Raw genomic sequence first — 24,967 nt, 5'->3', positions numbered from 1 at the left:
TCAATAAAGTGATAGTGATCATCTAGCTTAAAAAAAAAAAAAGAAAGAAAAGCTTGACCCTGATTTTCCAGGTAGAGGATTTTGTTGATTGAACTCCATTAAGGAATGTCTTAGGTAATCAATTTATACCAATTAAAATGGCTACCATATGTGCCAGATGTCCCAGCAGAGCTGGGTGGGGTACCTTGCTGTTAATGCAAAAAAGAGATCTTTCCTCTTAGCAGATTGTGAGGTGGAATTCCTCCAGTGGCAGGGTGGCCAGGGGTAAAGATCACAGCTGAGATGCAGTAGTAGGTGGGAACCCGACTGGTTGCATTGTAACTACTTAGAATCAGAGTTCTGTTTGGCTAAGAAAATTTGGGGGTATTATGTGGAACAGTGAATCCTTTTCCAGGAGCTGGTAAATGCAATGAAAGGAATACCACAGAGACAACACACATATCAAACACATACTTTTGCCCAATGCACAGCCCAATTCTCATTCTAGCCACACTGCCCTGCCTTTAAAAAATTAAAAAGAAAAAGTTCACCATGGGCCAGGCACAGTGGCTCATGCCTATAATCCCAGCACTTTGGGAGGCTGAGGTGGGAGGATTGCTTGAGCCCAGGAGTTTGAGACCAACTTGGGCAACACAGTGAGACCTCTCTGCTACTACTAAAAAAAAAAAAAAAAAAAAAAAAATCGCAAGCGTGGTGTGACATGCCTGTAGTCAGCTACTCAGGAGGATGAGGCAGCTACTCAGGCGGCTGAGGCAGGAAGAGTGCCTGAGCCCTGGAGATCACATCACTGCACTCCAGCCTGGGCAACAGAGTGAGATTCTGTCCCCGCTCCCCACCTCTCCCTCCCAAAAGAGCAGTGATTCTAGTTTAGGTGGAGAGATGGGGGAAAATTTCAGGCTGGATATCCTGTAATTTTTTGTGTGAAACACCCAGGTAGTGGAACATCTAGGGTTGTAATCTCAAGGGCATCCTGCAATCATTTGCTTTTTTTCTCTTGAAAAGCAACTTTCACGTAATCTTTCCTTATAGCCAGTCTAAAGTAGCCCCCAAACACGACTTTGCTTTGTTCCGTGGTAACACTTATTGACATCTGGTATTTTCTTATTCATTCATTCATTTGCTTCTTTTTCCCCACCTCTTGCCACATACAAATTGCAAATGAGCTGGGACCTCGTCTGTCTTTATTGTTCAGTGCTGCATACCAGTGTCTCAAACAGAGGCTGCTCCATATAGTCCTTCACTATTGGTTTTTTCGATTAATGAACTTCTCTTGACATGATTTTCTGAATTTTGTTCTTTTATCTTAAGATTGGAAAGTTGAGAGCAGCATGTTTTGCCCACTGAAACTCATCCTGCTGCCAGTGTTACTGGGTAAGTAGAAGCCAAGGGATTGAGCAGGGTGTTGGATTTCTCCTAAGTTCTGTGCATTATTAAAAGCCAATTTTATATATTTTCAATTCCTCTGGGTTTGTTGAAGATAGAAACCCTAAGGTGGAACTTCACAGTTTTGCTAAGGCAACTGTTTTTGAAGCCAGCTAGCTTACGGTTTCCTGGGAAGCTGAATCTTCCCGTTTCCATTAGAAACTGAATGCCTTTGGGTCCTAAAGGGTGTTCTGGGACTCTCTTACGTAATAAAAGGAAAGTTTCTCTGTGGCATTCCTGCACTTTAAATTGTTATCTTTAAAACCACAGTTCGTCTTGGATCAGGAACTGAAATTACCAATGAGAGACAGAGAGCTGTTTTCATGCTAGTGCCACGCCAGCCTTCTTGCGCTTCCTCAAACACACTGAGCTCTTTCCGAATTTGTGGTGGTTTTCTTTGCCTGGGACTTTCCTCTTAACACTTCATCCCAGCAAGTCCGCCCAAGGCTTCCTTATCCTTCAGGTTTCCCCTTACACTCCACTTCCTTCTGAGGAGCCTGACCTGACCATCTCCTCTGAGCAGATTAGTCTCCCATTTACGCCTCCACCTAAGTGCTGCTTCTTGTTGTTCATCTCCATTGCTTTCTAAATTTTCATTCTTCTCCCTCAGGCCTTTTTCTTTATCCTATGGATGTAGTTCTGGAAGGAGAATAAATTAATCAGTGCTCTGCTCTTATAGCCTTTTATTTTTTTCTTTATTATTATTTTTTAAACTGTGGACAGTTATTTAAACCCTGACTCAGCAAAGTACACAACAGGGTTGCCTTTGCGCCTATTCCAGGAAATACAGAGTGTGCACAAACATGCACACATGCACACATACACACCAAAATGGTGTGCATTAGAGGATTTTTCTCAGAGAAGCAGGGTTGGCCGTGTGGTGACTCACGCCTATAATCCAGCACTTTGGGAGACTGAGGCAGGCTGATCATGAGGTCAGGAGATTGAGACCATCCTGGCTAACACAGTGAAACCCTGTATCTACTAAAAATATGAAATAAAATAGCTGGGTATGGTGGTACGCGCCTGTAGTCCCAGCTACTTGGGAGGCTGAGGCAGGAGAATTGCTTGCACCTGGGAGGCGGAGGTTGCAGTGAGCAGAGATCTTGCCACTGCACTCCAGGCTGGGTGACGGAGCGAGACTCCATCTAAAAAAAAAAAAGGAGCAGGGTTATAATGATCTCAGAAGGTATTTAGACATTTTCCCAGAGGTCTGTGGAGCAGCCTGCAGGTTTTTGCCCTTCGGGTGAGCTACCAGTCCAAGCCCTGTATGTGGTAGCTTGGTGCCACTGGGGGTTTTGTAGTTCTTTTGTGGGGTGGTTTTCCTTTCTTGCGGGAGAAAGTCATGTCTTCTTCAGCTGTTTCTCTCCTAAGATTACCCTTCAACCACCAGTTTCTCTTTGCTTTGGTTGCTGTTGTTGCTTCCTTGCAGTTCTTCATTTAATTCTACATAAAGTGTTCTTACTATTAAATTCGCTTATTACACTTTCAACCACATGTGGAGTTGCTCAATTCTTCCTTACAGGAAAATTCCAAATATTTGTTGGAGCTGATTTTGATTTCTTTCAAAATAATTCCCTCTGAAGGGTTTAGAGTTGATGTTTTCTTTTGTGTCCTCCCTGCTGTGTGAGCCTGCTGTTGGGCAGGAAGTTAACTCTCTTTTCTCAGGGAAACAGCTTGGATGAAAGACTGGCACATTTCCTGTTCATTCCCATCAGTTGGCTCTTCTCTGACAGGAACTGGGCAGCATCTAAATGTGTCTTTTTTGATTTTGTTATCTTTTTACATAGAGCATATCTTGTGAAAACAGAAATATCCATGTAATGGTTTTCTGTTGTAGTGACCTTTTGAAATTGCTTGAGCAACATAGAGATAATGGACAGGGGTCCCTGTGTCAAGCACCTAGAGGCTGGAAAGCTGATGGCAAAGCTGGAGGGTGAGGTAGGGAGAGGACAAACACAGTGCAAATGCAGGAAGAAAGCTGTGCTCTGTATTGGCCTAATTACAAGGACCTGCACTACAGCCAGAATCCGCCAGCAAATGCAGAGATAAGCTTTTGCAAAGAAACTAAAAGAAAGGGAAAAGAGGAAGTAAAGAAAAGATCTCTTTCCAGATAGGGAACCAGCTGGAGACTTAAGAGTAAGGAACATCCCATTTCCTGTTTGTGGTAAGTGGATGTGAGTGTCTAAATTGATATTCAGAAAAGAGAGACTTCCGGGTTTCCCTTCTTTCTTTAGGAAGGTTCCAGAAAAGCGGAAGGGACTAGATAGGAGTAGAGAGCCAGAGAGCATTTGTTGTAGTATGAAGATTGCAGAACCATTCTGATGAGTCATATAGGTAACTAGAGGACAGGAATGCCGTACTGCCTTTGAACATGGGGCCTCTGAGGGTTTTGTCAATGTTGCATCATCCAGGGAGAGGGGTGTTTAGTACCCCATGATTGAAACTGATTTTTGTTGTTGAGGGTATTTGTCTCAATGACATGTCCTCTGCCTTTGACTCTATAGATTATTCCTCAAGCCTGAATGACATGATCGTTTCCTCCCCTGAGCTAACAGTCCATGCGGGTGATTCAGCTCTGATGGGATGTGTTCTCCAGAGCACAGAAGACAAACGCATGATCAAGGTAGACTGGATGCTGTCATCAGGAGAGCACGCCAAGGTAACTCGGGGAAACATCGCTGTATAGTAGAGGCCCCTGACTGACGGTGTCAGGGCAGACATCAGGTGCTACCGGGAGGTGTTGCAAGGGTGGGGGTTAGAGCTTATCAGAACTGGGCCTCCTCCTAGCTCAGCCACTTGGCTATGTTATCAGCTGGGCAAGTAAGTTACTCAATCTTGCTGATCTTAGCCTCCTGAGCTGTGAAACGGAAGGCAATTACAGTAATGGTAATGCTTACCTTTCAAGTAGTTAAGGGGCTAATGGGAGGTTAGCCTATTTCACACATGAAATGGGAGGTTCCTTGCTCTTGCACATGGAATTCTTTTAGTTTCCTTCCTTCATCTCTACCCTTTGTTGAGAGGGTGAGAGGGCTAAATTCCCGGGTTCTAGAAATGAGAGCTCTGACCTAGGCGTAAGAACTATACCACAGTGATCTTTTTTGAGGTGGGAAGGAGGACAGATTCTTTCAGTGTTTCGCTGCTCCATTGATGTAGTGGGGACTCATCTCCTTTGTGGCTGCTTAAAGTGTTGGGATTAGTAGATCCAGCATGGTTAGGTGAGGGTCTTTCCTGGAGCTCTTTGGAGTGGGGAACAGTGTATTAAGCATCATCAGAGAGTCTGTATAGACACTCGTATATCAGGATCATTTGTGAAAAACATCCCAAGTAGTTTGTTACTAACATAAAGTCCCAATGTTTGCAAATAAAATATTGTTTTGGTAGCTCAGAGCATATTCCCTGTTGTCCCTATAATGCTACCTCTCACTCAAATTTTTATTGCCCTTTATTTTTATGAGAAGGATAGGCCCATGGTGTAAGTAAAAATAAGAATTTCTGCTGGGTGTGGTGGCTCACATGTGTCATCCCAGCACTTTGGGAGGCTGAGGCGGGTGGATCACTTGAGCTCAAGAGTTCGAGACCAGCCCGGGCAACATGGCAAAACCCATCTCTACAAAAACAAACAAACAAACAAACAAAAAAAAACCCACAAAAATTAGCTGGCTGTGGTGGCATGTACCTGTAGTTCCAGCTACTTGGGAGGCTGAGGTGGGAAGATCACCTGAGCCCAGGAGGTCGAGGCTGAAGTGAGCTATGATTGTGCCACTGTGGTCCAGCCCGGGCAACAGGAAAACAGGACAAAACCAAAACCAAAAACAAAAGATTCCCCAGGGTTCAGCCTGTGAGCATTCCCTGTGGATGACTCTTTCTTTTGTGTTACGATACTGCTGCCAGGAGGAGGGTAGAAATGAGAGGAATGGCAGCCAGCCGGCCATCTCTGGAATTCTCACACCAACACCACCCACGGCACTAGTGAAAATAGAGCATACATTTGAATGCCATCTAATCTGGGGCTGTGGCAGAAAATAGAGTGAAAATTCGAGATGGTTTTCAAAAGTTGTAAGTTTAAAATGGTAGAGTGATCTTCAGAGTGGGTGCTGTATTTTACCTTAAACTGTAAGAAATAAAATGTGGACCACATTTCTCCATTTGTCTTTGTAGAAAGTGAGTCGCAGAGCTTGTGCAAGTTAGACCGTTGCCTGGCACATTATTAACTGGGTACCAAGTGCTTTTGGATCATGATCATGATGCTGGCTCTGCTGCCTCCACGTAACAGAGCCTTTGGGGTCCAGGCTCCTCGGTCCGACACCTGTTTTGATTTTCTCCAACACTGTTTTGCCCTGTAGGATGAATACGTGCTGTACTATTACTCCAATCTCAGTGTGCCCACAGGGCGGTTCCAGAGCCGCGCACGCTTGGTGGGGGACGTCTCACGCCATGATGGTTCTCTCCTGCTCCAAGATGTGCAAGAGGCTGACCAGGGAACCTATACCTGCGAAATCCGCCTCGAAAAGCAGAGCCAGGTGTTCAAGAAGGCGGTGGTGCTGCACGTGCTCCCAGAGGAGCCCAAAGGTACGCAAATGCTTACTTAAAGAGGGCTTAGGGGCGAGAGATTTTACGTGCAGGTCGCAAGGAAACTGATTTTCTTGAGCAAATGCCTGCCTTTGGGCTAAGTACTTACCACAGACTGAGTCTTCAATAAATGATGATAATTATTTCAGTCGATAATAATGTTATTTTATTAAATAAAATATTAATAGTATTTTGTTATTACTTTAAGCATACTTTCTCCTTGCAAAAGCCCCGTGAAGGATGTTTTGTTCACATATGTGTCCAAATATGTTTTGGATATGTATTCATTAAATGGCATAACTAGTACTCGAACCCTGGTACCTCTGACAACAAAGTCCATTTTCTTTTTACTATGCCCTAATACCTTTCATCAGTTATCCACATTGATGCTACATCTGTATTTTATAGGTGCCCTATGTTAGGTGTTCTTGGGGGTATAAAAGAACAGAGCAGGCCAGGCACAGTGGCTCATGCCTGTAATTCTAGCATTTTGGGAGCCTGAGGCAGGAGGATTACTTGAGTCCAGGGGTTCAAGGCTGCAGTGAGCTATGATGGCACCACTGCATTCTAGCCTGGATGATGGAGCAAGAATCTATCTGAAAAGAAAAAACAAAAAGAAAGAAAAAGAAAAAGGCTGGGTGTGATGGCTCATGCCTGTAATCCTAGCACTTTGGGAGCCTGAGGTGGGAGGATCACTTGAGGCCAGTTTGAGACTAGCTTGGGCAACATGGCAAGACCCTGTGTCTACAAAACAAACAAACGAAAACGCTGGGCATGATGGCACACAACTGTGGTCTCAGGTACTGGGGAGACTGAGGTGAGAGGATCACTTGAGACCAGGTGGTGGAGGCTGCAGTGAGCTGTGATTGCATCACTGCGCTCCAGCCTGGGTGACAGAGCCAAGACCCTTTCTCAAGAAAGAAAGAAAGAAAGAGAGAGAGAAAGAAAGAGAGAAAAAGGAGTGCTGGGCAGGGCATCTCTGAAAAAAGGCATAAAAAAAAAAGAGGAAAAAAAGGAGTAGGTCTTTCTAACTCTTCCTTACACTTTATTTTCCCATTTTTAAGTGGAGGGAATGGCTTCAGTAGATGGGTGGTTTTAAAATTTGTGCTCTGTAGAACCTTAAGCTCCAAAGAACATGAAAGGTAAGAGCAGGGCAGGGGGTTGGTAGCAGACATGCCTGCCCAGATAGGACCCCAGGCTCCCACCTGTATCACAGCCAACGTCCTTTTCCTTTTTCCTGTTGTGTTCATTGTGCTGCCAGGTAAGATTTGGTGTGAATACGGATTCTTGTGCTTGCCAGCAGTTTGAAAGAGAGAGCATGAGCTGTGGTGGCCCGAGTCATTTAGAAAGTTTTTCTGCGGCTTTGACTGGGTATTAGTTGAAAGAAATGCAGCTGAGACTGTAACCAAAGGAGGCATTATGCTTCCAGAAAAATCTCCAAAGTACTGCAAGCAACTGCAGAAGCTGTTGTATTCGGCTCTAAGGGAAAGGGTGGGGAAATTCAACCAGTTAGCCTGAAAGCTGGAGATAAAATTCTTCCCCCAGAATCTAGGATACGGAGGCACCAAAGTAGTTCTGGACGACAGGGGTCATTTCTTATTCAGAGATGGTGGCATTCTTGGAAAGTATATAGACCGAAATAAATCACTACTATAAGGGCCTCGTGTGAAGCTACTCATTCCACTGGAGTTCTGAAATCTTTCATCATGTAAAAGATTTCCCTGTCTCTCTTTTATACTAAACTAATGATATTCAAACTAACACTAGTCAGTGTCTCTAAAATTTAGTTTTGCTTATTGATATAAACACTTACAAATAAAAATACGTAAATGGAAGTAAAGGTTTGCAAGCCACAGAACTAGAAGCTTTCTTTGAGAGTGTGGAATAGAAGGAACAGTCTATGACCCCGGAAAAGCTTGCAATGTAGTTAGGGAACTAGAATCTGGGGCCATTTCCTGCCTGCAGCTAGCTTAGGTCCTTAGCATCCAGCTTTATTAATGAGCTCCTCTGGTGCACCCTCCTTTCCTCTCTTATGACACTCATCATATCCATTCATTTGTGTCTTCCCTTCTTGCCTGGCATAGCCCCTGGCACAGAGTAAGCAATTAATAAACATTTGTGGAATAAATAAAATTAGAGTTAGCCTCCCTTGCTTGAATCTGATTTCTAAAAAATGGAGTTGTAGGAGGTAGCCTCTGGCCCCTCTCCTAGTTATCCTGCTTTTTTTCGTCGCCATTTTTCTCTTAATTTCAAAGCTCTGGTTCTCCAGGAAGAAGATGCAAATCAGATGCCTGCGCCAAAGGATTCTCATTCTCTCTCTCTCTCTGTCTCTCTGTCTCTCTGTCTCTCTCTGTCTCTCTCTCTCTCTCTCTCTCTCTCTTTCTCTCTCTCTCCCTCTTTTTTAGGTAGAGTCTTGCTCTGTCACCCAGGCTCTGGAATACAGTGGTGTGATCATGGCTTACTGTAGCCTTGAACTCCAGAGCTCAAGTGATTCTCCTGCCTCAACCTCTTGAGTAGCTAGGCCCACAAGTGTGCATCGCCATGCCCAGCTTCTTTTTTGTTTGTTTGTTTTTTTAAGTAGAGGCAGGGTCTTCCTACATTGCCCAGGCCAATCTCAAACCCCTGGATGCAAGTGATCCTCCTGTCTCAGCCTCCCAGAATTGCTGGGATTGCAAAGGATTCTCTTTTTGCTTCCTTTTTCTGCCTTTGGTCTCTAATGCCATACCTGAACACTTGTCCATACTGGCCTTTTTCTGCTTAGAAGAGACACAGAGGGAACCACAAGGAGTCAACTTCAAGAGCTGAGGAATCCATGGAAATAGGCTAGGGCAATGTGAGAGGTAGTCAGATATTCCCCGGTGGCTAGTGGAGCAAGCCACTAGGGAAATGTTTTTTTTTTTTTTTTTCCTTCCAGCCAGAATGGGAATAGATCCCACCCCTAACAATTTTGCCTAGTGAAAAGTGCTCCAACTTGCTGTACGTAAGTTGCCTTCATCGATGTGGAAACTCCATTTTTTGCAGTCATCTATAACTTTTTCCACAAAGTTTACCCTTCAGTTGACAATCTCTCTGTGATTCTGCCATTTCAATTATTTTTTTATAGTTCTTAATTTACATAGTATAGATACAAATAGTAATAACATTAATGTCCTGTATTTTTGCTCTAGAATCAGCCACCCTTCTACTTACATGGGGTACCACAGTAGAGTGAGTGAGAAAACTCAGGCTTTGTTTTCACTTATGCCTGGGCTTAAATGTTGGCTTTACCTTTTACTGGCCATGTGGTATTGGGCTCCTTTACTTTCCTTCTCTGTAAAATGGGAGAGTAATCATGCAAACCTCAAAATATTGTAATGACTAACTGATCTGCCGTGTAAAGGGTGTCTGGCACATGGCTGGTGCATTGAAAGGCCTCAGAATGTTCACTTGTTATTATCGCATTTAAAAAATAGAGTTTAGTTCTTAATGTGCTTGTAGATTTAAAGGGAGGTTCCTTCCTTACTGGTATTCTTTGGAGTAAATTTTTTATCGCTTTCAAAATAATTCCTTCCATAGAGTTTAGAGTTCATAATATTTTCTTTTTCTTTCCTCCTATTGTGCATTTCTCCTGCTGGGCAGGAAGTTACTGTTCTCCCAGGGAAACAATTTGGATGAAAAGTTGGCTTATGTACTCTGTTCCTTCATGAGCTTTGCTTAATGCTCTTTTGAAGGCACTCCGTGCACTTAAAACTTAGGCTTGTGTCTTCTTAATACACCACCCTGCCTTTCTTGGCTTAATCAACTTTGTGGCTGATTTGTATACAGCATTACAGAAAAATCAGAAACGTCTGTCTACTTCTTTTTTTTTTCATGGGCCTCTTAAAATGACTTATGTCATAAACCTATGGTGGGTCAGCTGCTCGTACAATAGGCAGAAGGAAGAGCCTAGGAATTTGAAAGCCAGAAGCAGGGGAAGGGGGTCAAGTGGGGAGGGTGGGAGCAGGAGAGAGCGGGATTTAAACAGAAAGAAAAGTCAAGGAGAAAGCTCTTTTGTCTTGACCTAATTAGCAAGGAGTCCTGTGACTTGTACTGAGGCCAGAACTAAGTCCTAGAATAAAAGAAAAATAACAGAAGAAGTTGAAGAAAGTTATCCATGGTTCATTTTTGGTAGAGCCCATGGGTTAAATATAAGAATGAGAGTTCTATAACTTTCTACTTCCTGTTTATGCTAAGCAGATGATGTATCTAAGATGAAGAGCACAAAGTGGGGGCTTTGAGATTCTCCATACTTCCTTTAGTACAAACTCGATGTGGAATTAGAGTTCATGGAAGGAATTCTGGAATAGGGGAAAGAGAAAGGAATTAAAGAGGACCAAAAAGTGTTTATTGAAATATGGAGACAGCAGAAACCCTCGGGCTTGGTACATGTGGGCAGTTAGAAGGTATTCTCATTTTGGGGACAATGCTGGCTGGTCTGAGGGAGGGGTCTCTGAGTACTTTGCCTAAGTGGAATCATCTGGATCACCTACAGAGGGAATATGGATAGTGTTTGGTGGTGACAGTGATTTTTGCTGCTGAGGGTCTTTGCCTAAACATGATCTCTTCTAGAAATTCTTTGATTTCTATAGATTATAACTTGTGTCTGACTTGATGTACTGTTTTATCCTCAGAGTTCATGGTCCGTGTGGGTGAATTGACTAAGATGAGATGTGTTTTCCAGAGCACAGAAGAAAAGCACATGACCAAGGTAGAATGGATGTTTTCAGGACAGCGTGCCAAGGTAACATGGAGGAAACATCACCTGTGTTATAGAAGGCTCTGGCTGATGGTGTTAGGACAGACGCAGACTCAGGCACTTGAGGAGGTGTTGCAAGAGCCTAGGGTTTGGGGCTTGTCAGAACTGGACCTTCTCCTAGCAATTTCAGCTTTCTCATGGGAAAGTTAACTCCAATGAAGAAGAAGGAGAAGGAGAAGGAGAAGAGGAGGAAGTTTTTGATGATGATGCTTAACTTAGATGCTGATATGAGATTGTACATGTAAAGCATTTTGTACATGACTTGGCCACTGCATTTTCCTTTTCTTCTTCCTCCATTTTCCTTTTTATAGAGGCCGTGGGAGAATGAGGGAGATGACTTTTGTGGCCCAGCAAGGAAAGCAATGGGCTAGGCATTAAAGTGATTACACTTTTCTTCTTACTGGGGTTAGTTCTGTGAGTTTTCATCTGTGCTTCATTGCCCCATTTATTGATGGAGGGACTTTTGATCGGTACTTCGCATGTTGGGATTGATCAATCCTGGGGGCCAGAGTGAGGGGTATTTCATGGGAACTCTATAAAGCAGTGAACAGCAAGTTCGTTCATTAGACCAGTAGATCTCAACCATGATGTGGTCATATATTTATGGCTCAATATGTGTCGTGGGGATATCCCAAGTAACTTGTTACTAATAAAAGTTAAGGTATAAAATTTATTAAAGACTAACTTTTATAAATTAAAACATATCCCAGGTCATCTCTCTAAGAAAGTCATTTGCACTCACTTGATTCCTCTGTGGTATCTGAGTGGGTCACAGTGGGTGACATCATGGTGGAGTATGGGGAACTACATGTGGTCCCAGGTTCACTTCTGAGAGCTTGTTGTGCATGTAAATGTCATCCAGTGAGTAATTCACAGGAGAAAATAGGATGAGAGTTGACATTTTAAGGTTGTGAATTTGAATCACGAGAGACAAAATGTTGGGGGCCAGGTCACTTCATTCATGTTTGGGTCTACACACTCATTACCTTTTCTTAAAAGCTATAAAAAAGCAATCTACATGTCTTGAACATTTAACAAGTTATTTTTAAAGCATTTGCTATATGATGAATACTCAAAGCCTCTGTCCTGATGGGAAGCTGCCAACCAAGGTGGAGGGGGATACACAGTAAAACAATAAAGCAGCATGTCATATGTCAGGCAACAGTGAGAGCCTATGGGGAACGACAAAGCATGGTTTTCTGGTTTTTATTATATGTGCACTCGGGGAGGCCTCACCGAGATGACACTTCTGCAGAGGTGTGAAGGAAGTGAGGAAGTGAACCTTGCATATGTCTGGTGGGGAAGAGTGTTCTTGCAGTCATAGACAGTAGCAAGTGCAAAGGCCCTGAGGTCAGTATGCAAGGAGCAGCCGAGAGCTCCATGTAGCTCAAGTGAAGAGACCCAAGTAGGTGAGGGAAGAGCAACTAGAATTGAAGTCAGAGAGGAAAAGGGAGATGGGCTGGGTCATGCAGGGCCTTACATTTCAGTAGAAATGAGAGCGGGGCGGTGAAGGGTTTGAGCACAGGAGTAACATGAGTTAACTTACATTTTTAAAGGCTCACCTGCTGAAAATAGATTGTCGTAGAGAATAAGCAGGGAGACAAGTAAGAAAGCTGTTGCAGGAGTCCAGGTGAGAGATGGGCTGGACCGGAATGGCTTCAGGGGAAGTGGTGGGACCGGCTGCATTGGGAATGTATTTTGAAGGCAGAGGTGATAGGATTTGCTGAGGGATTAGGTGTGAGTTGTTCCAGAAAGAGAGGAATTAAGAATGACTCCAAGATTGTTAGCCTGAGTATCTGGTAGAAGGCATTGCCACGTACCGAAATGGGGCAGACTGGAAAGAACTGGTTTGGGGGAAAAATGAGGAGTTCAGTTTTAGACGAGTTTCAGGTTCCTGTTGGAAATCCAACTAGAAGTGTCATCAAGAATAAAGTATACTGCTTTGCTTATTGAAAAAGTACACAAAATGAAAGTCCTCCTTTTCACATCCCTCTGTTCAGATGGAAAAACTGTTCACGGTTTGGTGATGTCCTTCACAAGTAAACACACGTGTATACATGACTGTGTTATTAATGCTTTCTGATAATACCCTTACTGCCTTCCCCAGCAGGGCCTGGGAGTCCTCAGATCTTTCCCTCCCTCATCTTCCCTCCTTCCTCCTCCCCTCCAGTCCTCACAAGCTCATACTTTTTCCCTTTCCCTTCTAGGAGGAGATTGTGTTACGCTACTCCCACAAACTCGGGATGACTAGGGCGTACTCCCAGAGCTGGGGCCACTTCCAGAATCGTGTGGAACTGGTTGGGGACCTTTTCCACAATGATGGTTCCATCATGCTTCAAGGAGTGAGGGGGTCTGATGGAGGAAACTACACCTGCAGTATCTACCTAGGGGACCTGGTGTTCAAGAAAACCATCGTGCTGCATGTGAACCCGGAACAGCCTCGAAGTATCTAACATTTGGCTGGGGAGCGCTGAGGGACCTCCTGGCTGGTGCATGGGGCCAGGACTAGAGCGAGACCAGCGAGGCTCCTAGGATGCAAACTGAAGGAGGCATCCCTCTCAGGTGCCGACTCTGGCCTTGCACAACCCTGAGAATGATTCCTCCTTAGAGGTGGCTCCTCAGGTACCTGACTTGCCTCACCCTAGTTCTGGCCCTGCTTCTAGGTCAAGGAGAGGGGAGCTAATGTAGTGAATACCAGCCCTCTGCCAGACCCCCGTCATTGCCAGGGTCATTTACTGATGTAGACACAGGAGCTCAGGGAAGGATCGGAGTTGATGTCCAAAGTCAGCATACTTGGCTGCATGGGAAAGCAAGTGTGGTATGCTCTATAGTGGAGCAGGAAACGACCTTAAGCTGGTGAGAGACAGCCAGGAACAGAGAGAAACAGGAAGGCACCAGAACTAAAAATGGTGGGGGGGTTCTGATCAGAGGTTCTGGATTCTGGCAAACAGTGTGCATCAAGGCCAGAGGCGTGTAGGAGAGGAAAGACTCGACTGTGTTGACAGAGAGAGGTTGATAAGTGAGGGGTTAAAGTTAAACCATAACGCGTTAGCAGTCAGGATGTGGCCTGTGGACTTTGTCTCTTGCTGGGGCCTTCGGGAGTTGGCTGTGGTTGGTTGGGGGAGGGGAAGATGGGTGAGAATGGAACATACCTCATACCTCAGCCCAGAGACTTAAGTCTGTGGAGGCACCTTGTCTCCAGCTGGAGAGGGGAGCAGGGCAGATGGGCTTCTTCTTCTTCTTTTTTTTTTTTTGAGACGGAGTTTCACTCTTGTTAACCAGGCTGGAGTGCAATGGTACAATCTCGGCTCACTGCAACCTCCGCCTCCTGGGTTCAGGCAATTCTCCTGCCTCAGCCTCCCGAGTAGCTGGGACTACAGGCGCGCGCCACCATGCCCAGCTAATTTTTGTATTTTTAGTAGAGACAGGGTTTCATCTTCTTGACCAAGATGGTCTCGATCTCTTGACCTCATGATCCACCCGCCTCGGCCTCCCAAAGTGCTGGGATTATAGGCGTGAGCCACGGCTCCTGGCCCAGTTGGGCTTCTTAAAGAATCATCATCTCTCTGTGTGCTTCATTCTCAGAAGTCCAATTCACAGAGAAAATATGAGCCATTATGGGGGCTCACGCAGCTTCTCCACCCACAAACATATCTGTCTCCATTCTTATCTCTGCCCTGACATCTGGAGTCAGAGGAGGGTCCCTTCTGCTCTGGGCTTATCTGGCCCCCTGTGCCCAGGTGGCCTCCTTCTCAGGAGCCTTACGGCGTGGCTCTTGGAGCTCTCACTTGCTGTTGGTTTCTACCATTCAACAGGAACATTGGCTCAATTCTGCCACTTACCTACTTCAGCTCCATTCTATGTCTTCCTTTTCCTAAAGACCGCTTTCCTGAGATACAATTCATGTACTATACAATTTGCCCATTTAGAGCGTTCAGCTCAATGGTTTTAATACATTCAGAGCCGTATAACCACCATCGCAATCACGTATTTCTTTCTCAGCACAGCCAAATCGTTGCTAAAAAGGCCTGTGTTTGGTGTCTCACTGTCTCATCTCCCACTAACTCCTCAGGGCACTGCATTCTGGCTTCTTTTACCTCTACTCCAGCTTAGCTCACCAATGGCTCTCCCACTATCCATCCTCAGCCTTCTGAACCTCAGTAGCATTGAACACTATATTCCATATGCATTCTATGTTGGACACAATCCCACACATACCCACGCATATATCCAGTCAACTCTACACAAGTTTCCCACAAATCCTTCAAATGCAAAATGTCTAAACCTACCCCTACACACCCTCCTTAGCCCATCTCCCCAACCTCAGTTGTCTAACTAGATGCCTGGGGTGTGCTTGACTCTTTCTCTTTCCCAGACCCGTCATCTAAGAGGTCAACAAGTCCTTGACTCGTACTACAGACTCTTGAAGTTGACTTCCTTCCCATCTGTCACTGCTGCCGTAGATCTGGCTGTCTTTATCTCTGTCTTAAACCAGTCTCTGCTTTCACTCTTAGCCACTGCTCCTCATTTTTCATATGGCTCTTGGTGGCATCTTTCTAAATCACATTCAGAACTTTCTCTCCCACTGCTTATAATCTTTCAGTGGTTTTTCCATCACCTGCAGAAAAATGCAAGATTCCTGGTTGAGATAGTCAGGATCCTTCCTGACTTGGACCCTGTCATCTCTCGAGGACACCCACAGGTGCCACCTTTGTGCCAGACCCATTGAACTGTCCCAAATTTCTAAAGCCACCATTCTGTCAGGCCTCCACATCTCATGCAGAACATCCCCTCTGCATGGGGAGCAGGCATATGGGTTTCTTAAAGAACCATCATCTCACCGAGGCGGGTGGATAACGAGGTCAAGAGATCGACACCATCCTGGTCAACATGGTGAAACCCCGTCTCTACTAAAAAGATACAAAAAGTTAGCTGGGCATGGTGGTGCGTGCCTGTAACCCCAGCTACTCAGGAGGCTGAGGCAGGAGAATTGCCTGAACCCAGGAGGCGGAGGTTGCGGTGAGCCGAGATTGCGCCATTGCACTCCAGCCTGGGTAACAACAGCAAAACTCCGCCTCAAAAAAAAAAAGAACCATCATCTCTTGGTGCGCTTCATTCTCAGAAGTCCAATTCACAGAGAAAATACGAGTCCTTCCCCATACTGGGTATGTCTGCCCAACAAACTGGACATTTCCTATAAGTCTTGGGTTAAATGTTGAACTTTTGCTGGCAAATTCTCATTTGCTGCGCATAGAATTGGGCACTCTTTTTTCTGTGCCCCTCTGTTCCCCATGCAGACTTCTCCTGTAGCACCTAGAGCGGTGTGTGGTTTTCTGTTGACGTGTTTGTCTCCTTCCTTGGAAGCAGGGACCACACATCATTTGTCTCTGAATCGCCTGTACCTAGTGCTGTCTGGCACTGAGGAGGCGTTCGCTTTACGTATTTAGCAAGAACCGAGCAGATGAGTAGAAAGTACCGTATGGGCAGAAGTTCCTCCAAAGGCTTTACTTGGTATCGTCACAGTGGGGCTGAGTCTTGCAGCGTGTTCTTTTGAAAGCAATTACTTGCCCTTAGGAAGACCAGCAGCCTCTAAGATGCCTGTTATTTCTCAGTCACTTGATAAGCCAAATTTTAGAATAGAATTGTTGATGTGAAAGGAAACTTTACTACAGGTGAAGTGCCAGCCTCTTCTCCCACCCACCTTAATCTGCATTTTAGGGTACACAAGGGGGTTAGACTTTGGTTCTCAATCTCATGGAGACAGCGTCCCCATTGTCCAGATATGGGGTAGAGTCTGCTCTTCCCCTCCATGTCCTGGCCTGGCTGGTGCTGGTGCTATGTGGTATAGGGCTGTGGGGCTCTCAGCTCTCTGCTAAGGTATTGAGACCTTCTCCTTGTTTTTCTCCTTTCCCAAGCACTGGTGACCCCGACAGCCCTGAGGCCTGTGGTCCTGGGTGGTAATCAGCTGGTGATCATCGTGGGGATTGTCTGCACCACAATCGTGCTGCTCCCTGTTCTGATATTGATCGTGAAAAGGACCTGTAGGAATAAGAGGTACAGGGCTGCCCCCATCCCTTGGGTTGGGAGGCTGGGGGTGCAGGGCTGCCTCTACCCCAAAGTGGAAGAGGGTGATAGGGCCCTACCTATGCCATTCTCACAGAAGGTGGAATTTTGAAATGGAATCATCTGTGGTTGTCAAATCAGATGTCATCATATAGTAACCCTGCCCGCTTTGCTCACTGTGCCCCTGAAAAGACTTGGCTGTTCCTATGCTATCCTCATTCACTTTGGTATTATGTAAAGACTACAAACTCCCTTAGAAATGGGGGTCTTAGTAGGGCATAATTCAGAGTATAAATCTTACGCAAGTACTATCGTGGTACCATTCACTACCGAAGAGAAATGATTTTTAAGTTATCCACACTGTATGTTCTGCATAGAAGCTAAGATCTTGAGGGTTGCCAGTGGTTTTATCTAAAAGACCGCATTCTAATTCTGAGACGTGATTTTTGAATGGGCGCCTTCAGGTTCTGAGTGAATTATTGCTAAAATGGGCTTTTCAAGGCCTGAATTTCATCAGTAGTTCTCCCAGAGTTTCAGAAGTGCCCAGATGCTCCGACAGGGATATTAGTGTGGCACTGGCTGTTGGCAGATCCGTGTCCATCAGTTTATCCAACTATCAATGGAATACATTAGTAGCGCAGATTGACTCATTAAAATAGTATCAGTGGGAAAGGGCCTCATGGATAATCCTGACTTTCGAGTGTTCTTTCCCAGCGGGTCATGGATCCTGCAGAAAAACACTTGTGCCTGCTGGGCTTTCACTTCCACTCCCTAGGGCTTTCGGATTTGATTTTGAACTTGGCTGCCTCTCTGAAGGTCTTTGCTCTGGGCATGCTCATAGGACTGAGCTAGACAACCTGGGTTCCACTCTCAGCTTACTTCCCCTGTCTGGGTCTCAGTTTCCCTCCAAAGGAAGGGTAGTACTTCCATGTCTAGTTGTTTGTTCTAAAGAAATAATTAGATGGATATGCCGAGATTGGTGCAAAAACTGCAGTCTTGCTTATAATTAACAGTAGGGATCATTGCCAGTGTCTGTCAGAAAGGTAATGATTCAGGGAACCAGCCTTTCACTCAATGAAACACTGCAGACCCCTCTACGTAATGACATGGAAAGATATCCAAGGCATAATAATATAGAATTTATGGTATGATCTCACTTTTATAAAGGAGAAAATAATATGACGCTCACTCCAGCAGCATATGTAGTAAATACATTTTATGTGAGCTTCTGCTTACACTGAGAGAGGCTTGGAAGGATAGTCATAAAATCTGTCCTTTTCAGGACTTAGGGAGTTTTCAGGAGTTAAGGTGTGGTGTTTGAGATGAAGGAGAAGGTGGATCCCATGGCGTGAGGGGTTGCAGGGAACTTCTACTTCCAACTGTCTACGTTTCTGTATTATCTGAATTATTTTACAATGAGAAGATACAACTTTAAAATCAGAAGATACAATTAAAATATTTCCACTGAGACCAAAAAATATGGTTTATTTTCTAGCTTAAACCTTGAGATATATATATATCAGCTCTGCCTTAGGCCAAAATAGAAAAAAAGAAAGTATATTCAGAAAGCAAATGGTCATGAGATCAAAGGCCAAGGGGCCCCCAACAGGACAAGCTCAGAGCTCCTAGCTTGGGGTTTGGCGGGGTGGGCTCTGCCCCGAGAGGCCAGGAGCCCTTCGGACTGGCGTCTTGCTGAGCTCCTGCTGCCCCCTGCTGGCTCCGCTGCACTCCCCGGTCCTCAGAAATGCAGAGAGGATGGTCAGGTGGAATCCCATGGCCCCTCTCTCTTCATTCACTTAAAATTGCATTCCAGCCACAGCAACAAGAGCAAAACTTCGTGTCAAAAAAAAAAAAAAAAAAAAAAAAGGCCAGGCGCGATGGCTCACACTTGCAATCCCAGCACTTTGAGAGAATGAGCAGGGCGAATCACCTGAAATAAGGAGTTCAGGACCAGCCTGGCCAACATGGTAAAACCTTAACTCTATTACAAATACAAAAATTGGCCAGGTGTGGTGGTACATGCCCGTGGTCCCAGCTACTCAGGAGGCTGAGGCAGAGAATTGCTTGAACCTTGGAGGTGGAGGTTACATTGACCCGAGATTGCACCACTGCACAGAGTGAGATGGTCTCAAACAAAAACAAAAACAGGCTACAGACTGGTACTGATCCGTGGCCGGGAGGCTTGGGGACCCCAGCTGTAGACAGTATGTAATGATCAAATCAGGGGAACTCAGTCATCACCTCAAATATTTATCTTTTTTGGGGGGAACACGAAAATCCTTCTCTTCTAGGTATCTTGAGATGTTCAAAGAAATTCTCATTCACTGTTAAAAAAAAAAAAAATTACATCTCCCATAGGGCAGAAAGTGGTTTGAGTGATAATAGAGAAGTTGAAGCTGTTTTTCAGCCCAAATTATCTCCAGAATGGCTTCTCGTTCTTCATTAGAAGAGATGCTCTGGCCGGGCCTCGTGGCTCACGCCTGTAATCCCAGCAGTTTGGGAGGCTGAGGCGGGCAGATCACGAGGTCAGGAGGTAGAGACCATTCCTACACAACATGGTCTACTAAAACTACAAACATCAGCTTAGTGTGATGGCGCGTGCCTGTAATCCCAGCTACTTGGGAGGCTGAGGCACGAGAATGGCTTGAACCCAGGAGGCGGAGGTTGCAGTGAGCTGAGATCGCACCATAGCACTCCAGCCTGGTGACAGAGCGAGACTCCATCTCACAAAAAAAAAAAAAAAAAGAAAATGCAGTTCTCAGGTTTCTAGGTGAGCCGGGTAGCCCTGGCTGTAGGAGTCCAGAGAGACAATCAGGGGTCTCCTATAGGAACCTTTGGAAAAACCGTGCAAGCTGGTTAATTTCACATGCTTTTCATGCCTTGCAGTTCGGTGAATTCTACAGTCTTGGTGAAGAACACGAAGGAGACTAATCCAGAGATGAAAGAAGAACCCCGCTATTTTGTCCGCTATGAAGGGGAGGTGAGCACACACTTCAGCCTAAAACACTAAGTAGGTGCAGGCCTGGGCCGTGAACATTCCCTGGGAACCGTGTCTTGCCCACTGTATGTTGCAGCTCGCAGGCCAGTACCTGGCACAGAGCAGGGAGTCAGGAAGCCTTTGTCACTAGAATCAGAGCCTCTGAAGACTAGAGTGCGTGGGGGGCGGGGGTGGGCTGGGCCAGCCCCGGGCAGCAGATCCTGGTATTGGGCTGAGGAAAGAGCACTGCGCTTGGAGTCAGAAAGCTCTGCCACACCCCGAGTCTCATCAGCAAAATGAGGATAAGGATAAAGATATTATAGTTGCCCAGCCTGCTTGACAGGGTTGGTGTAAGGCTCACATAAGATGATGATATGCAAATGCTTTGTAATCTAGGAGGTGCTATTTGTCTAAGGTCTAATGGAGAATTAGAATACATTCAGGAGTTAAGGGGTTTTAATGCTTAAAATGAAATCGTCTAAGACCTTTGGCAAGAAAGGATTAAGGACTTTTTCCTCCACATTGATTTGTAGTAGAGTTATAAATAATTGCTTCTAGAGACTGAGAAATGGATTGGTTTTCTTTAACTCCTGTTCTCCTTTCTTTAATTAAAAAAAAAAAAAAGCTTTTTGAATAGTTACCTTTCTCTATTTTGGGCTGTTTTTGTCCCGAGAGTAGGATTTTTCTCTCGATAGAGTGCAGGGGCCCCCAGAAGTCCAAGAATGGGTCACTGGTGATGATACTGCATTCCCATGAGTGACAGGACCATGAACCTCGAAGTTGTGAGGCTCAATGAGGGCTGGCCCTGCCACACAAACCCTCTGAGGGAGACAATGACAATTCACTGCTGATTAATGCCATTCTGCCTTTATTGTAATTAGAAGGAAATAACCACAGAATACAAGGAATTTAGCAAGATAAGAAACCCCTGCTGCTGGAGAAGAAAAGCAAAGCACACTGCCATGTGTGTACCTACGCAACTGTCTTGCATGCTCTGCTCATGTACCCCAAAACCTAAAATCCAATAAAAAATTAAAAAAAGAAAAAAAAGAAAAAAAAAGAAACCCCTGCTGCTACCTAAACATCCATCTAAACAAAGATGTTTGGCTTTTGAGGCAAAGAGTTTGATTCTTAAGACTGTGTTCTTTGGCAGTTAATTTTCAAGAAGACTGAAGACTGAATTAACATTTTTGAGAATTCTCCAGCTCTCAGTAACCCTTTGAACCTACCAATTTGGGTAGTCAATCCCCAGCAAATAGGAGTGGGTGGCCTTTACTCTGGTGCATAAGAGTCATCTAATTTTTAGGAATTTTTGTACCGTTTTCCCCTCTAGAAAAACATTTACTCCTCAATAACTACTCGGGAGGTGACTGAGGAAGAAAAACCAAGTGAAAACTCAGAGTCCGCCTACATGACCATGGTGAGAATGATTCCGGCCCCAGCTGAGCCAGGTGTCGGAGGCTCAGGTGGAGATGGTGGTGGGCGTGGCTGGGTGGTCCTGGGAGGCTGCTGAGGGCAGAGATTTTTCTAAGAAGCAGGAAGGTCTGAGGAACTGAAGTTCTGCTCGATAGAAGAGTAATATCAAACTTTTTTACCCAGTCTCAAGGATTAAAGGTCATCACCAGAGGTTATTTATGTTGGTGGTGAAAAGAAGTGAGGAGTGACCTTTACTGGGGGTGGGGAGAATGCCTTCTGCCTCATCAGTTCAACCTAATAAAGAAAATATGGCCGGGTGTGGTGGCTCATGCCTGTAATCCCAGCACTTTGGGAGGGCCAGGTGGGTGGATTGCTTGAGGCCAGTTCAAGACAGCCTGGCCAATGTAGCAAAACCCCCCTCTACTAAAAATATAAAAATTAGCCAGGTGTGAGGATGTGTGCCTGTAATCCCAGCTACTTGGAAGGCTGAGGCATGAGAATTGCTCGAACCTGGGAGGTGGAGGTTACATGGGCCGAGATCGCACTGCTATAGTCCAGCCTGGATGACGGAGTGAGACTGTCTCAAAAAAAAAAAAAAAAAAAAAAAAAAAGCCAGGTGCAGTGGCTCACGTCTGTTATCCTAGCACTTTGGGAGGCTGAGGCAGGCAGATCACTTGAGGTCAGGAGTTTGACCAGCCTGGTCAACATGGTGAAACCCCGTCTCTACTAAAAATACAAAGACTTAGCTGGGCATGGTGGTGGGCACCTGTAATCCCAGCTACTTGGGAGGCTGAGGCAAGAGAATTGCTTGAACCAGGAGGTGAAGGTGGCAGTGAGCTGAGACTGCACCACTGCACTCCTGAGAAAGAAAATAGGATAAGACCCTCGGGCAAGTATTGGGTTGCAATAAATTGCTTTCTTCCCATTAAAAGGTCAAAGTAGGGTTCCTTCTAATGCCTAGGTTTGTTTTTTTTTAACTTTGTGACTTATCATACCTTCTCATAAGCTAACTGCCAGGCGGGCTACATGCAAATGAAGCCCGCCTGGATCTCCTACAATATTTTGGAGTCTGATTTCTCCTTTCCCTGTGCTTAGACGTCTGTAGCCCTCTAGGGAACTATAGCACCTAGAAACGGCACCTCGGGGCATGCAGTGAGTAGGGGTAGGGACAAAAGGAGTGAGCTGGCAAAGAGCACTGTGCTATTTGTAGACTAATTATAGGCACCCAGCCCATTAAGGAGCAGTGTTCTGCTGAGTTCGGGAAGGCTGGCCTCCTCTGCTTGTGGAATGATGGGCTTTGTTTGTTCATGTGGCACCAGCCCTGAGGACACATGACTCCCAGCTGATTCCTGCAGAGAAACGTCTGCCAGGGAAGTGTGAGATCAGAGGCCTGGCTTGGATCCACCGAGTGAAACATTAACTCCACTCTGAAGTTGCAGCTGAATGGAGTCATTTTCCCCCTGTATCTTCCTCCCATTATTGTTATATGATGCTGCAGTAACTTGCCAGGCCTCATCCTGGCTCCTGGAGACCTGCTGATGCAGCTGCCTTGTGGCTACTGCTGAGTGGGTCACCAGCCAGGGTGGCACTGTTTGCAGAAAGTCTCCGAGGTGGAGATGATGCAGGAAGAACGATTGTCGTCACAGTTACCTCCCCCAGGTTTAAAGCTAGGCAATTATGGTTTGGATTTTGTGGAAAACACCACTCCTGTCCTCTTGAACCAGATCCAACAGAGTAAGAGGTGTGGCCTGGGCTGCAAACTCAAAGGCCGGCAGGGGCTGGTCAGGTTATTTTAAAATATGATGTGCCAAGTTAAATAAACCTGCTGGTGAATTTGGGACTGCAGGCCACTTGTTTGAGACTTCATTTGCAAAGGCGTTCTCTGATAGGGAGCAGGAATAACAAAGAGGCTTTGTTTTCTGTTGTTGAGTTGATGGAATTCATGTAACTGTAGTGGTACGTTGCTGGGTTCCCTTTCTGAGGCCGTACACAGTGGTTCAAATAACAAGTTGTGGAGTTGGACAGACCTGGGTCCAAATTCAGACTCTGATGCAGCCAGATGGTCGTGGGCAGGTAACTTGGCCTGTCTGAGCCTCAGTTTCCTTATCCTTAGAATGGGAATAATAAAACCTACCTCCTCCTGGCAAGGATCAAATGAGATAATGCATATGAAATTCAGTATTGGGCCGGGCTCATGACGAGAGCTCAATGAACAGCAGCTGCTACGATTGCGGAACTATTCTGACAAGCGTGCTTTGTTTCTTTCTTCCCTTCCCCACAGCATCCAGTTTGGCCTTCTCTGAGGTCAGATCAGAACTCACTTGAAAAAAAGTCAGGTTGGGGAATGTCAAAAACACAGCAAGCCTATTGAGAAGAATGGAGATTCCCTTCATCTCAGCAGTGGCAGAGACTCTCCTCTGTGTGTCCTGGGCCGCTCTACCAGTGAATTCAGACTCCCAGCCTCCCAGCTGTCCTCCTGTCTTGTTTGGTCAAAGCGCTGAAGATGGAGAGTTTGGGCCTGGCAGAGAGACTGAACAGCTCTGGAGGAACAGGCTTTGATGACGGGAGGGGAGCATGGACTTGGCCTCTGGAATGGGACACTGGCCCTGGGAACTGGGCTGAGCTGAATGGCCTCAAGCCCCCCATTGGATCAGACCCTCCTGTGAGCTGTGTTTTTAGTGGATGAGTTACTGAGAAGAAGCAGAGATAAAAACCAACCCAAATCATTCCTCTGGAACATTATTTCTAAATAAATGTGGTTTGTGGAAATCATCCTATCTTTATGCCTCAATTATAGGAGGAAGTGAAATCTTGGTGAGGAATTTGTAGTTAGAAACTTCTGGAAAAACTGAAGTTCCTGGAGGAAAGCCATACCGTGCCAACACACAAGAGGCTGGTTTTGGTCCTGGGAAAGGTTAGGGGAGAATGGGTTGGAAGTGGGGTGTGAATGCAGCTTTGGAATTTAACTCAGCAGTTCTTCATTCCTGCTGGGGCCTCATCACAGGCCTCCTAATTCGAAATTTTTGGGTGCAGCTTAGGCATTTAACTTTCTTGATACTCATGGGTTGCCTCGATACTCATGGACAGCCACTGATTTAATTATTGGTCTGAAATGTGCAGTTCCTATACTTTTGGTAGTGATTTTAAGATTTGATAAGTTAGTCTTAAAAATTCTTGCAGGGGGCATCCAAATTGGTAATGAGGAAGTCAAACTGTCTCTGTTTGCTGATGACCTGATTGTAAACCTTGAAAATGCTAAAGACTCATCCAAAAAGCTCCTAGAACTGCTAAATGAATTCAGCAAAGTTTCAAGATACAAAATACAAATCAGTAGTTTTGCTATACACCACCAGCAACCACGCTGAGAATCAAATCAAGAACCCAACCTCTTTTATAATATCTGCATAAAAAAATAAAATACTTAGGAATATACTTAATGAAGGAGGTGAAAGACCTCTACAAGGAAAATTACAAAACATTGCTGAAACAAATGATAGACAAAACAAACAAATGGAAACACGTCCCATGCTCATGCATAGGTACAATCAATATTATAAAAATGACCCCACTGCCTGTATTTAGTTCGTTTTCACACTCCTGATTAAGACATAATGGAGACTGGTAAGAACAAGAGGTTTAATTGGACTTACAGTTCCACATGGCTGGGGAGGCTCAGAATCGTGGCAAGAGGCGAAAGGCACTTCTTACATGGCAGTGGCAAAATGAGGAAGATGCAAAAGCAA

The 24,967-nt window shown here is 45.2% G+C and overlaps 1 protein-coding gene across 6 annotated transcripts in view; it reads left to right on the top strand.

Annotated features, from left to right (window-relative positions):
* JAML (junction adhesion molecule like) overlaps window positions 1-23,996 on the top strand; it is a 34,978-nt gene extending 10,982 nt beyond the window's left edge. Inside the window, exons 2-10 of one of the 6 annotated variants that reach the window (XM_035264734.3) lie at window positions 1,309-1,371; window positions 3,930-4,084; window positions 5,769-5,994; window positions 10,644-10,753; window positions 12,976-13,213; window positions 16,684-16,822; window positions 19,718-19,811; window positions 21,142-21,228; window positions 23,506-23,996. In XM_035264734.3, the coding sequence (XP_035120625.1) occupies window positions 1,329-1,371; window positions 3,930-4,084; window positions 5,769-5,994; window positions 10,644-10,753; window positions 12,976-13,213; window positions 16,684-16,822; window positions 19,718-19,811; window positions 21,142-21,228; window positions 23,506-23,595 (1,182 nt within the window). In that variant the 5' untranslated portion in view covers window positions 1,309-1,328 and the 3' untranslated portion in view covers window positions 23,596-23,996. Of the gene's footprint in view, window positions 1-1,307; window positions 1,372-3,466; window positions 3,590-3,638; window positions 3,760-3,929; window positions 4,085-5,768; window positions 5,995-10,643; window positions 10,754-12,975; window positions 13,214-16,683; window positions 16,823-19,717; window positions 19,812-21,141; window positions 21,229-23,505 lie in introns of those variants that run through there. The other 5 variants (XM_035264737.3, XM_078339602.1, XM_035264736.3 and 2 more) reach the window with 5 other exon arrangements.
* The last annotated feature ends 971 nt before the right edge of the window (window positions 23,997-24,967 follow it).

This window comes from Callithrix jacchus, chromosome 10 (assembly GCF_049354715.1).
Source record: "Callithrix jacchus isolate 240 chromosome 10, calJac240_pri, whole genome shotgun sequence".
NCBI lineage: Eukaryota > Metazoa > Chordata > Mammalia > Primates > Cebidae > Callithrix > Callithrix jacchus.
The sequence above is the reverse complement of the archived record's forward strand: the minus strand, read 5'-3'. Positions and strand labels throughout refer to the sequence as shown.